Below are 11,514 nucleotides of genomic sequence, written 5' to 3'. Positions count from 1 at the left end.
AGTATTCTTTCCCAAACCGACCCCTCCCAAGTTAGCCCTTCACTATGGTGGGTCACTCCGCATGAAGTCACTGTCACTGCTGAGGGACACTCCAAATTAAAGGGTTATTCTGGAATTTCTGAACTAGGGTCTCATTTTCGACTTACCTATGATGTTTTTGACTGATGGGAGATAATTTTCAGTTAAAGGAGTGGTAAAGGGGAAAATCATGTTTAGCCCCGTTTTAAGGTTACTTGATCATATACAATGGTACAGATCAAAAAGTTGACTAGCACTTTTGAGACTTTATAGGCTTAACATGGAAATAGTTTGGTACTTTTCCAGTGTTGAGCAATCGTGACCTCAGGTCATCATTGTTGTCAGGGAGTTTAGAACTTCTTCCTGACTCAGTTCTGATGCTGACCTGACCGACACAGTTCTGATGCTGTGACTCATACACACAACACCCAACTTATAATTTTGTCGTTATGAAACTATGTTGAAACTAGTCAGTAGCTCAGAATCCAGCGTCTGATGCTGTTTTTCGTAGATAAACATCATACACCGTGAAGTGTCGCTTGGGTAAGTGTGATGCAAGCTGTCACAAATGTGAGCTGAGCTTCCAGTCGGAAGTCTCTGACATTCGGTTGAAATACACTGAACATAAAGCATTAGGGTCCATAATTCACTGTAACTATGGCAGAGGGTAAAGTTTTTCATTTGGGCCCTGTTGAAGTGGATGAGTTTAATACAGATATATCTATAGGTTGGACAGAACATGTTGACACTGGAACCAACACCGAACAAAGAAATTCTGGACTTTCAGGTAGGAAAACCTACAGGTATATGTTTCTTATGTAACTCAAGTGTAACTGATAGAGTTAACTGTATGTTTTACTTGATCAATTCATTGAGATGGGAAGCATGACGTTGTACTGCCTTGCCAACAGAGCCCAAAAGAAGGAACTACAGATTGATTGCAGCATGCTTAGGGTTACTAACTGCTCTACTTGTCATTGTGATACTTGCGATCAGCCTGGCCTATAGTAAGTCTATTCATCTGACCAAAATCATGTATGTGTCAGCTGATTTTATTGTGGCTTAAAATCATGATGTCATGAATCAAAAAAGAGATGGATACCCAACTACAATGCCAATCAATCATTTTCTTTCAGTCTGTGGAGAAAGAGATCAGGCGAGAAGCGAGATTCCAACTTGTTCCAGCAGTTTGACGAAGGGTGAGGTTTCACACGTTGTTTTTCCATCTATTTATTTCCACCAAATATGCTTGAAATTTATGTTTGGTTAAGTTTGAGGTTTTGTTGCCACTTCGGAAGTCCACTGGATTTTTCACTTTCTCTGAGGTGAAATTTGGGGTAAAGGGGGACCCCAACATTGAGTATGGCCTTAATTGAGTATGGCCTTAATTGAGTTTAATCCGTTTTTCCTCATTTTGTCTTTCCTACCTTAGATTGGGTCCCAAAAAAATCCTTTCTGTTCCTGAAGAAATCAGACAATAGTTATGTCAAGCTCCTTCCTAAGAGGAGCATGGTTTTGACGTCCTTTACTCTGTGTCTGCGGGTGGCTACTGAGCTGCAGCTGGAACAAGACATCATTCTGTTCGAGTATCGCACCAGGCAGGTGGACGAGCTCACTCTGTGGAGAGAGAAAGATGGAAACTTCTCCTGCTATATCAATGGGAAGTTCATTCTGGTCCCTCTCCCTCAAATGAGCACCTTCCAGACACACTTGTGTGTGACCTGGGAGTCAAGATCAGGCCTGACCACGTTCTACATGGACGGGAGGAGGAGCACGCCGAGGCTGCTTGAGAAAGGGTACACGCTACTCGGTGGAGGAGATGTTTTCCTCGGGCAGGACGTCGACAACATAGATGATTTCCTACACAAACGTTTTGATGTAGAGCAGAGTTTCGTAGGAGAGATATCCGACATTAACATGTGGGACTATGTTCTTCCTCAAAGAATGATAGAGGATTTGCATTGTGGGAAATATGTTCCCACTGGTAACATATTTGACTGGGACAACATTGCATATGAGGTTGAAGGGGAAGTTCTGGTGATCTGATTCAAGATCAGAAATTGTAGCCACACTGTCGTAACCTTCAAGTGGAATGGGGATGAATGGTACACTCACAAGCGTCTTCCTCTAAACAACCAGGTTTAATATGGCGATTTGATTTGAAACCTTTATTTATTCAGGGAAGATGTTTGAGGCCTACAGTTACCAAACTTGGTAGAGGTTAACAGTCAAGATTCGTACTCTGGAAAAAAAGAATTACACTGATGGGCCTCATGGTGGCGCTATAACAGCCCACTTTACCTTTTGGTCTGTAACTCTTGAACCATAGGTTGTAAAATCAAAATGTATTCTAATTAATTATTCAAATCAAAGCCATTGTAGGGTTAAATGTAACCCAGAGGAACTACAAGTACATGCACACAACATCCAACACACACACACACACACACAACACTAAGTAATCATGACAGAATGTGCAACCAGACTTGCAATTTCCCCAAATTGCACATTTCCAGTTCAGATTTTATGGCTTGTCGAAGATGAGAAATTGACATTGCTGATCTGCATACAGTAAGACTTTGCAGTTGAATTTCTCCAAAACTACACTGTAGAAATCAAATATTATAGCATGGATTTGTAGAGGGAGAGGTCATGTTACATTGAGAATGTCTTAATTCATTGTCCTCTCTCTCTGCTCACACACCTTTCTCCCCTCTCTCATTCACATGTTTCATGTACTGTATTATAAGTTTGTTTTTCTGTTTTTCTATTGCAAAATGAAGCATGTTTATCCTTGTTTATGAAATAAAGAGTGTTTTAATTGAATTTGGAGTGGAACAGATTCATTTTTAAACAAGGCCATATTAGTCCAGAAGGAGTAATGAGTCTGCAGTGATGTCATAAGACGTTGAAAATGCATCTAAGCCAGCGTTGCTTACGTTAGCCAACTGCATTTCCAATCTAAGGAGTGATAAACATTAATCTAACTAAAGCTGGCTACATAAAATACCCTTTGTAAATTGAGAGGTTTTTCTAATGTGTTGAAATGTAAAAGAAATGCAGTCATTTCATCAATTTACCAGCGAGTAACGGAAAATGACCATGATTCCACTCTGGAACTATAAGGTAGTGTTTTTGAACTTCAGGTAACCCCATGACACGCGTTACTTCCGCATTTTCCGATTACAACAGAATAAAAGTGTTGCAAGTCTGAAACGGACGTTTGAGATCATCTAACTTCCGTAGTTTGACGTATTTCCGACGGAAACAAGCTATGAGGGCGGGACATATGTTTAGAGGAATTTGATTGGAACATTGACAAGTGGGCGGGTTTTAAGAACTTTAGACAGATTCGATAGAAGGATAGCGTTGATTGACGGGTGGATGTCGTGAGATTATTGGCCTAAAATCTAAGGTACCTGTTGTCGTCATTGCACGTAACCTACCGTTTTCCAGGAAGTAAGAAATGATATACTTTGATATAAGATAACAACAAAAGTAGAATTTTGTAATTTTTTTGGCATACATCGTTGAATAGGTGAACACTATGACCAATTATGTGAACCAAAATGGGACAGAATGCTTTTTTCATTTCAGTGCGACTTTAACGCTTCTGGTGCTAGCCAGTTTTTATGACAATATAATGTAGACACGCTGGAATACATTTACCACATACTTTAATGTAAGAGTTCATGTTAAAATAGTACACTTTAATGGAAAAAAAAAGCTTAGATAAAGTCATCATCTGCTACAGACAGTATAGACGTTTTTCATCAAGTTCATATAATACAACGCTCTAACATGATCCAATAAATGGTTCTGTACATGCTGCTCAATGTTAGGCTATATACATAAGATTGATTTCCAAAAGCAAAGAAAACAGAAACGGAAGAAAAATCACAATTACATATAGGATATAACAGATTTCACCCCAAAACTGTTGAGCTAGATCATCTGCGCTCTCTCTCTCTCTCTCTCTCTCTCACACACACACACACACACACACACACACACACACACACACACACACACACACACACGCACACACACACGATGCAAGCACAAATCGCTCTCTCGCACGCATTAAAACATATTCCCACAGGCGGCATTCACAGAATACACCCAAACATTTACACACATGGGATTCTCACACGCTGGCTGACTCAAGTTACAGACGTTGACACGTAGAACTGAACTCACCGTTTACCATTTGGAATTTGGAGGATTATGACCGCTGTTATTTCTTACATTGTGAAGTAACAAACACCCAGAGACTATATTGCACTTGATACTTATAATGAACTTATTCCTTGTACTGACAGATGTGCTTTACTCTGCTTGTACCATCAAACAGAGTATATAACCCCCCTCCCCCCCCCCACACACACACACTCTAACCTGCTCGTTCACATCTGCACCTATCCCTCAAAAGGCAGACCTGAAGCTGTTTTAGCAATAATGGAATTGTCTTCACTCTGTGGATACGACAGCACTTCATGCAAACCCTCACAAAGTCGATTAGTAGCGGGGTATTTTGCGAGGCTTCTGAGAAAATGTTCACACGACAACTAACACACTCATACTGCCTGTGTGTTTAGGTTCTCCGCACACGTGCAAATAAAACAAGCTTGGACACCAGAACAGAAACGGTCCTCACCGCTGAACTCCTCAATAAAACTATATGGGCAAATGTGCTTTCATAGTGGGAAATATATAGATGCTATATTTAAAAGACAAGACATCACATGCTATTCTTGGTGAAGCTTTGTGAAGTGAGATGGCGGCAGACGATGATGCTTACGAGGCGAAGGGGGGCGCCACTGGACCATGTTTAGGCCAGGGGGGGTCGAGAGGAGAGGGGGATTGTGGGTAATGGAAGCGTGATCTGGTGTCCTCAGTCCCACCCGTTGTCCTTTATCATGTGGGACAGCTCGATGATGAACTTGCCCTCTTTGTATTTCTGACTCAGCTCGAATGCCTGCTCCTGGGGGGAGAGAGAGAGAGGGTGGGGGGAGAGAGAGAGAGGGTGGGGGGGGAGAGAGAGGGTGAGGGAGAGAGAGAGGGTGAGGGGAGAGAGAAAGAGGGTGGAGGGAGAGAGAGAAAGGGTGGAGGGAGAGAGAGAGGGAGGAGGGAGAGAGAGAGAGGGAGGAGGGAGAGAGAGAGAGGGTGGGGGGAGAGAGAGAGAGGGTGGAGGGAGAGAGAGAGAGGGTGGAGGGAGGGAGAGAGAGAGAGGGTGGAGGGAGAGAGAGAGAGGGTGAGGGGAGAGAGAGAGAGGGTCGGGGGAGAGAGAGAGGGAGGGGGAGAGAGGGTGGGGGAGAGAGAGAGAGGGAGGGGGGAGAGAGAGAGAGGGAGGGGGGAGAGAGAGAGGGAGGGAGAGAGAGAGAGGGAGGGAGAGAGAGAGAGAGGGTGGGGGAGAGAGAGAGGGAGGAGGGAGAGAGAGAGATGGTGGGGGAGAGAGAGAGAGGGTGGGTAGAGAGAGAGAGAGGGAGGAGGGAGAGAGAGGGTGAGGGGAGAGAGAGAGAGGGAGGGGGGAGAGAGAGAGGGTGAGGGGAGAGAGAGAGAGAGGGGTGGGAGAGAGAGAGAGGGAGGGGGGAGAGAGAGAGGGTGGGGGGAGAGAGAGAGAGGGTGGAGGGAGAGAGAGAGAGGGTGGGGGGAGAGAGAGAGAGGGTGGAGGGAGAGAGAGAGGGTGGGGGAGAGAGAGAGAGGGTGGGGGGGAGAGAGAGAGGGAGAGAGAGAGAGAGAAAGGGAGGGGGGAGAGAGAAAGGGTGGGGGGAGAGAGAGAGAGAGGGTGGAGGGAGAGAGAGAGAGGGTGGGGGGAGAGAGAGAGGGTGGAGGGAGAGAGAGAGGGTGGGGGGAGAGGGAGAGAGAGAGAGGGTGGGGAGAGAGAGAGAGGGTGAGGGAGAGAGAGGGTGGGGGGAGAGGGAGAGAGGGTGGGGGGAGAGAGAGAGGGTGGAGGGAGAGAGAGAGGGTGGGGGGAGAGGGAGAGAGAGAGAGGGTGGGGGGAGAGAGAGAAAGGGAGGAGGGAGAGAGAGAAGGGGTGGGGGGAGAGAGAGAGGGTGGAGGGAGAGAGAGAAGGGGTGAGGGGAGCAGAGAAGGAGAAGATTGAGAAGGTAAAACATTTAAACAAGCATATAGGGCTGGGCGATATCTTAAATAAATTCGATTAATTCCCGTTTTTGGTTTTGGAAAATGCCTTAATCGCAAAATCGAGATTTGTGCTTCCTCTGCTGTCACCCCTACCCCAGTCCCCTACCCCTCTGCTGTCACCCCTACTGTCACCCCTACCCCAGTCCCCTACCCCTCTTCTGTCACCCCTACTGTCACCCCTAACCCAGTCCCCTAGCCCTCTTCTGTCACCCCTACTGTCACCCCTAACCCAGTCCCCTACCGCTCTTCTGTCACCCCTACTGTCACCCCTACCCCAGTCCCCTACCCCTCTGCTGTCACACCTACTGTCACCCCTAACCCAGTCCCCTAGCCCTCTTCTGTCACCCCTACTGTCACCCCTAACCCAGTCCCCTACCGCTCTTCTGTCACCCCTACTGTCACCCCTAACCCAGTCCCCTACCGCTCTGATGTCACCCCTACTGTCACCCCTACCCCAGTCCCCTACCCCTCTGCTGTCATCCCTACTGTCACCCCTACCCCAGTCCCCTACCGCTCTGCTGTCACCCCTACTGTCACCCCTACCCCAGTCCCCTACCCCTCTGCTATCACCCCTACTGTCACCCCTACCCCTCTTCTGTCACCCCTACTGTCACCCCTACTGTCACCCCTACCCCAGTCCCCTACCCCTCTGCTGTCACCCCTACTGTCACCCCTACCCCAGTCCCCTACCCCTCTGCTGTCACCCCTACTGTCACCCCTAACCCAGTCCCCTACCCCTCTGCTGTCACCCCTACTGTCACCCCTAACCCAGTCTAGTTCTCTCAGAGCACATTTCAAAATCTAGCCTTTGTCCGTCCCCCCCCACTTTTTTAATCCATCAAATTATATTTAGTTTTGGATCGCTCAGCTGTTTGCGGTTGCCTCAATGAGTAAACCTTCTCTCCGCTGCACGGTGACGAGCAAAACCTGGGATGGATTTTCAGAGGTGGCTTTTCTCACACAATAAAAGCGGAATGACTTCGTTTGGAGATGTGACCAAGTAGTAGGACATCTAGGCATACAGACATTGATGACATAACCTACTTGAATGCCGCTAAATGTTTCACTTGTGTATTTGCTCTCAGACTAAAAGTCTTACAAAGAAAACTATTCAAGTTTTCTTTTTAAGTCCAGGTAAACAAAAAAAATAAATTGTCCCTAATACTGAAAAAAAAGGAGATTTCATATTTTGTCCATATCCAGGCCTACATGCATACAACCTTTATTATGTAGGATCTAAAAGAGGAAGCTGTGTTTGTGTTTCCTTACGTATTTCCAGCCCAGCGTGGTGTGGCAGTTCTCACAGTAGATGTCAGCGACGGCGTGGAGCCCCGTCAGCAGCAGCCTCTCCTCGGCGGGTCCGCAGCCCACGTTCACCCTGGCGGGGCCATCCACACAGAGGTCAACTACACCCAGAGGTCAACTCCACAGAGGTCAACTCCACAGAGGTCAACCCCACAGAGGTCAACGTCTTTAGAAACGAAATAGCTTCCCCACTTGCTCCGGCACGCATGCGCACAGCGCGCAAGCGTTGCTCCAGCACGCTGTGCGCATGCGTGCTGGAGCAAGTGGGGAAGCTATTTCGTTTCTAAAGACGTTTCTAAAGATCATATTACAGAGGCATGTGAAAAACCACAACAGGACTTAAATGTATGTTTGATCGGAGGGTATTTGCACTTGCAGAATATTTAGAGAAATCTTGGGATAAACGAACAAAGAGAACTCATATGTGATGCGTTTATTTTGAATTCTGACTTATTTCTTTCTTTTTTATTTTCTGTTATTGTTCGGTGTACATTGCGTAGCTTACAAACCGTGAGAAGTGTGTGTGATATAGTTCATTATTGTTTATGGTGTCTCATAACCCCATAAGGGATGGGTCCTCGGACATGACACGAAAATACATTTTCATTCGTTCATTCAGTCCGAAAACTAGCTAGCTTATTAGCATTCTTCAGGCTGATTTATGAGGTTGGACCCAGGAGTGAAATAACTCGGACAGGGTTCGAGCACGCGGGGGAACTGCTCATTGCTCGCTGCCCGCGCGCCTCAACGCTAAACGTTTTCACACAGACATCTGACCCCAAACCTTAAACGTGTGGTAGGACACGTATAGATTGTGATGTTATGGTTGGTACAAGTAATACACCAGATTACAAGTGAAGATACTCACACAGAGTTGAAGAGGTAGGCACGCCCCTGGCTACCTTGGAAAGACTAGGAGACAGAGAAAAGAAAATGAACACAACTAGGCCATTAACCTGCACATGCACCTCACACACAGATACAGTCCAGAAAAGAGGAAAGTGCAACCACAAGACTAACAACAAAACGCACAAGATCATGTGGAAAGTAGAGCCGTATATCAACCGATTAGTACTGTATCAAAGCCACCCAATTATGTGATGTTTAGAAAATGTTTCACCCAAACTCATAGGCTTACCTTCGAGATGAGGTCATCGTGATTGGCCAGATGTGCGCGACAGTGAACGCAGCTGTACCTGCGGTGGCACGAGTCCAGGTACGCCTGAAACGTCTTGGCTTTCGTCAGCTTCACCATGTCTATGAGGAGACAGACAGGAAACAGGATGTTCAAACTAGAGCCCTTTTTGAACAGGAACAATTCGAGGTTATTTCGATCGCCGGTTGTAACTATTGAGGCACAGAGAAACTTTGGGGGTGGGTGGAGTTGTCCAGGCACGTTTAGAACATTAAATGCTTTGTCTTTAAAATACTAGTCTTTCTATTAAGTGGGTAAAACATGCATATACGGTTTCAACTTCTCAACATTAAGATTTGAACGATATTAACATTTGTTTTCCACTGCATAATTGTATTTAAGAGTTATGTTAAGCAATATTAACTAGGACTAGGTGTGGCAAACAAGTCAGGGCAAATATTAGAGATTTGATCTGGGGCCAATTAAATTACATGCCCAATTTACAGTTCGTTTCCTGGTACAATTATATCCCAGGGGAGAAGACCAAGCATTGACCTACTTACTGGGCCTGGTTGAACCCAGGGACAATAAATTCTCCGTCCCCATATGCGTGTGTTAAAGGTACCCAACGAAACGTGAATCAAAACAATCCATTCTTTGTTTATTTTCAAAATTCCTTGATTATATAGTTCGTTGTAGTCTAATAAACATGTTGAATCACTTGAATGTCTTTCCTACCTTGTAATTTCTTCGCAAAATGATATTTAGCGAATGTTTTGAAAACGACAAAGATGTGTGAAACGTCACTATTATGTGCTCCGCGTATTGACGCAATGACGTAGTACGCGATTTTCGGGGACCGCCTTCTCAAATTTGCTCTAGAGCGCATACTAGTGGTCAAAAAACTACATTGGGTACCTTTAAGTAGAGGCATGCATGGGCCTAGGAAATGTGCTCTCAATTTATTGCTGGAACTGTGAAATGTGGATGCAGTTGTGTGCTCATTTATAAATATCAGTAGCACAATGCAGATATATCTAGATACCTATGAGGTATAACGTTGCAAACAAACCAACAGATTGGAGCAGAAAGTGTGGGAATAAAATTAATAACCCTAGTTATGTCAACAACTTGTGTACACGTAGCTACGTCCAACTCAACCAACAACAAGGTTGACTGACTCAGTTAGCATATCTAACTGTTAACCTCAATCGTTAAGTCTCTTTAATAGCATATTTTAAATGCATGGGTGTCTCATAATGTTTATAGTTCATATAAATGTAGTTGTGGAGCTCGAGATTCATCATAATCTGCCCACCTAGCATAGCAACAACGACGTCGTTCGCTTAGTTAGTTTAAATATTCCTGAAATCCACTTACCGAATGATTCAGATTCTCAATAGTACGAGCTTTTAATAACGGGGTTATTAAGCAAACTACCGGTGAACAGGTCAACTGAGATGCATTAGTGAATTGTCGTTAATTGTTGTTTTTTCACTAAGCGGCCATGCCGTGTATTTCCGTGTGTTTCCGTGTATTTCCGTGTTTTTCCGTGTATTTCCGTGAGACCAAAACAAACCGTGGTTCTGCGGCAGGGTTTTTAAAGCCTATTAAACGGCCTTTATCCTTCTCTCTGACGACCTAGCTTGTATCAATCTTTCCAAACTCAAACCCGTTTGACTATATCGCGTTAAAACAACCGAAAGTATGAGAAGAAAAGGCAGAAAACGGCGGTTATTTGTGTCGTCGTGGGAGCTGACTTTCCTGGTTTGTTTACAAAAGCGAGGAAGTCTCGGTATACGTCACGAGCTGCACAACAACCCAGTCGACCAATGGCTGTCCTCGGACTGACGACTAGAATATAGGTCAGCCAATCAGATTGGAGCTTTACTGGTCACGTTTAAACCATGACCAAAAACATGGGCCGTGTCCGAAATGCATACTACCTGCTACTTGCTATATAGTAGGCACTATATAGTAGGCATACTACATACTATATAGTACCTACTATATAGTAGGCGAAATACGGTATGCACAGTTTTGATGTAGCATGCTGCATCTCGCCTACTATATAGCAAGTAGTATGCATTTCGGACACGGCCATGAACATACAGTTGATGGTTTCACAAAGAAGTGAGCGAAGTCGCGTACGTATTCATTCCAAATTCACAATGGTCTCGCTGATTTTGGTGGCAAACTCATCCAATCCTGAAGACGCTTATCACCTAGAACCTGATTCAGCTGTTTCATATTTTGCAACTGCCTGTACCCACTGGTTGTTTTTGATTCTATCATAAATTGCTTTGCGCTTGTGTTCTTTGTTGACCATGGCATGCCTTGTGTGCTTCACAAGGGCCCTTTCTCTCAGCTTTTAGGCCGAGACCTCTCCAGGGGCCTCATTTATCATTGTGGATACACCGTTTTTCATTTACACCTGATTTTTGTACTTGCTTTTCTCCGCAAATAATGTGATGTATCATGCCAAAACTCGATGGGAAATATTGTGAGATATATACACAATTTTTCCCATGGAATTTGGTAATACATCACATTATTTGCGGAGAAAAGCAAGTACAAAAATCAGGTGTAAATGAAAAAGGGTGTATCCACAATGATAAATGACGCCCCAGGTGAATTAAACACAAAATATGATCGTGATATTATATTTATAGTACTATACAGTATAGTGGGTTAACCATATTCCATTAACCCACATTGCAGTACAGAGGGAACTGGTCAGAAAATAGCATAAAGCCAGACTCATCTCGTAAAAAAGTTTTCACCATAGATAACTCTTTTTTTCTCGATGAGTCTGGCTTTTTGCAAATTTAGGCTACTTGCTAAAAAAATGCAACCTTTCCCATTGAACCTGTAGGCTACCATAAGTGGACTTTGATCATGGCTTTACA

General features: G+C 44.7%; 2 protein-coding genes across 2 annotated transcripts; one reads left to right on the top strand and one right to left on the bottom strand.

Moving 5' to 3' along the window:
* Nucleotides 1-1,527: 1,527 nt before the first annotated feature.
* LOC311327888 (C-reactive protein-like) lies at nucleotides 1,528-2,064 on the top strand (the record flags this gene model as incomplete). Its single annotated transcript, XM_084460996.1, has 1 exon — nucleotides 1,528-2,064. One exon carries the CDS (start codon nucleotides 1,528-1,530, stop codon nucleotides 2,062-2,064), a length of 537 nt encoding a protein of 178 aa, XP_084317122.1.
* Nucleotides 2,065-3,678: 1,614 nt separating this feature from the next.
* On the bottom strand, nucleotides 3,679-10,364 carry ypel3 (yippee-like 3). The gene is made up of 5 exons (XM_084461065.1): nucleotides 9,986-10,364; nucleotides 8,609-8,727; nucleotides 8,339-8,382; nucleotides 7,435-7,543; nucleotides 3,679-5,002 (listed from the first exon to the last, which is right to left on the bottom strand). Exons 2-5 carry the CDS (start codon nucleotides 8,723-8,725, stop codon nucleotides 4,913-4,915), a joined length of 360 nt encoding a protein of 119 aa, XP_084317191.1. The 5' UTR covers nucleotides 8,726-8,727; nucleotides 9,986-10,364; the 3' UTR covers nucleotides 3,679-4,912.
* Between the last annotated feature and the right edge of the window lie 1,150 nt (nucleotides 10,365-11,514).

The sequence above is a fragment of the Borostomias antarcticus genome (assembly GCF_949987555.1).
Source record: "Borostomias antarcticus genome assembly, chromosome: 35".
Taxonomy (NCBI): domain Eukaryota; kingdom Metazoa; phylum Chordata; class Actinopteri; order Stomiiformes; family Stomiidae; genus Borostomias; species Borostomias antarcticus.
This window is presented reverse-complemented; position numbering and strand designations above follow the sequence as displayed.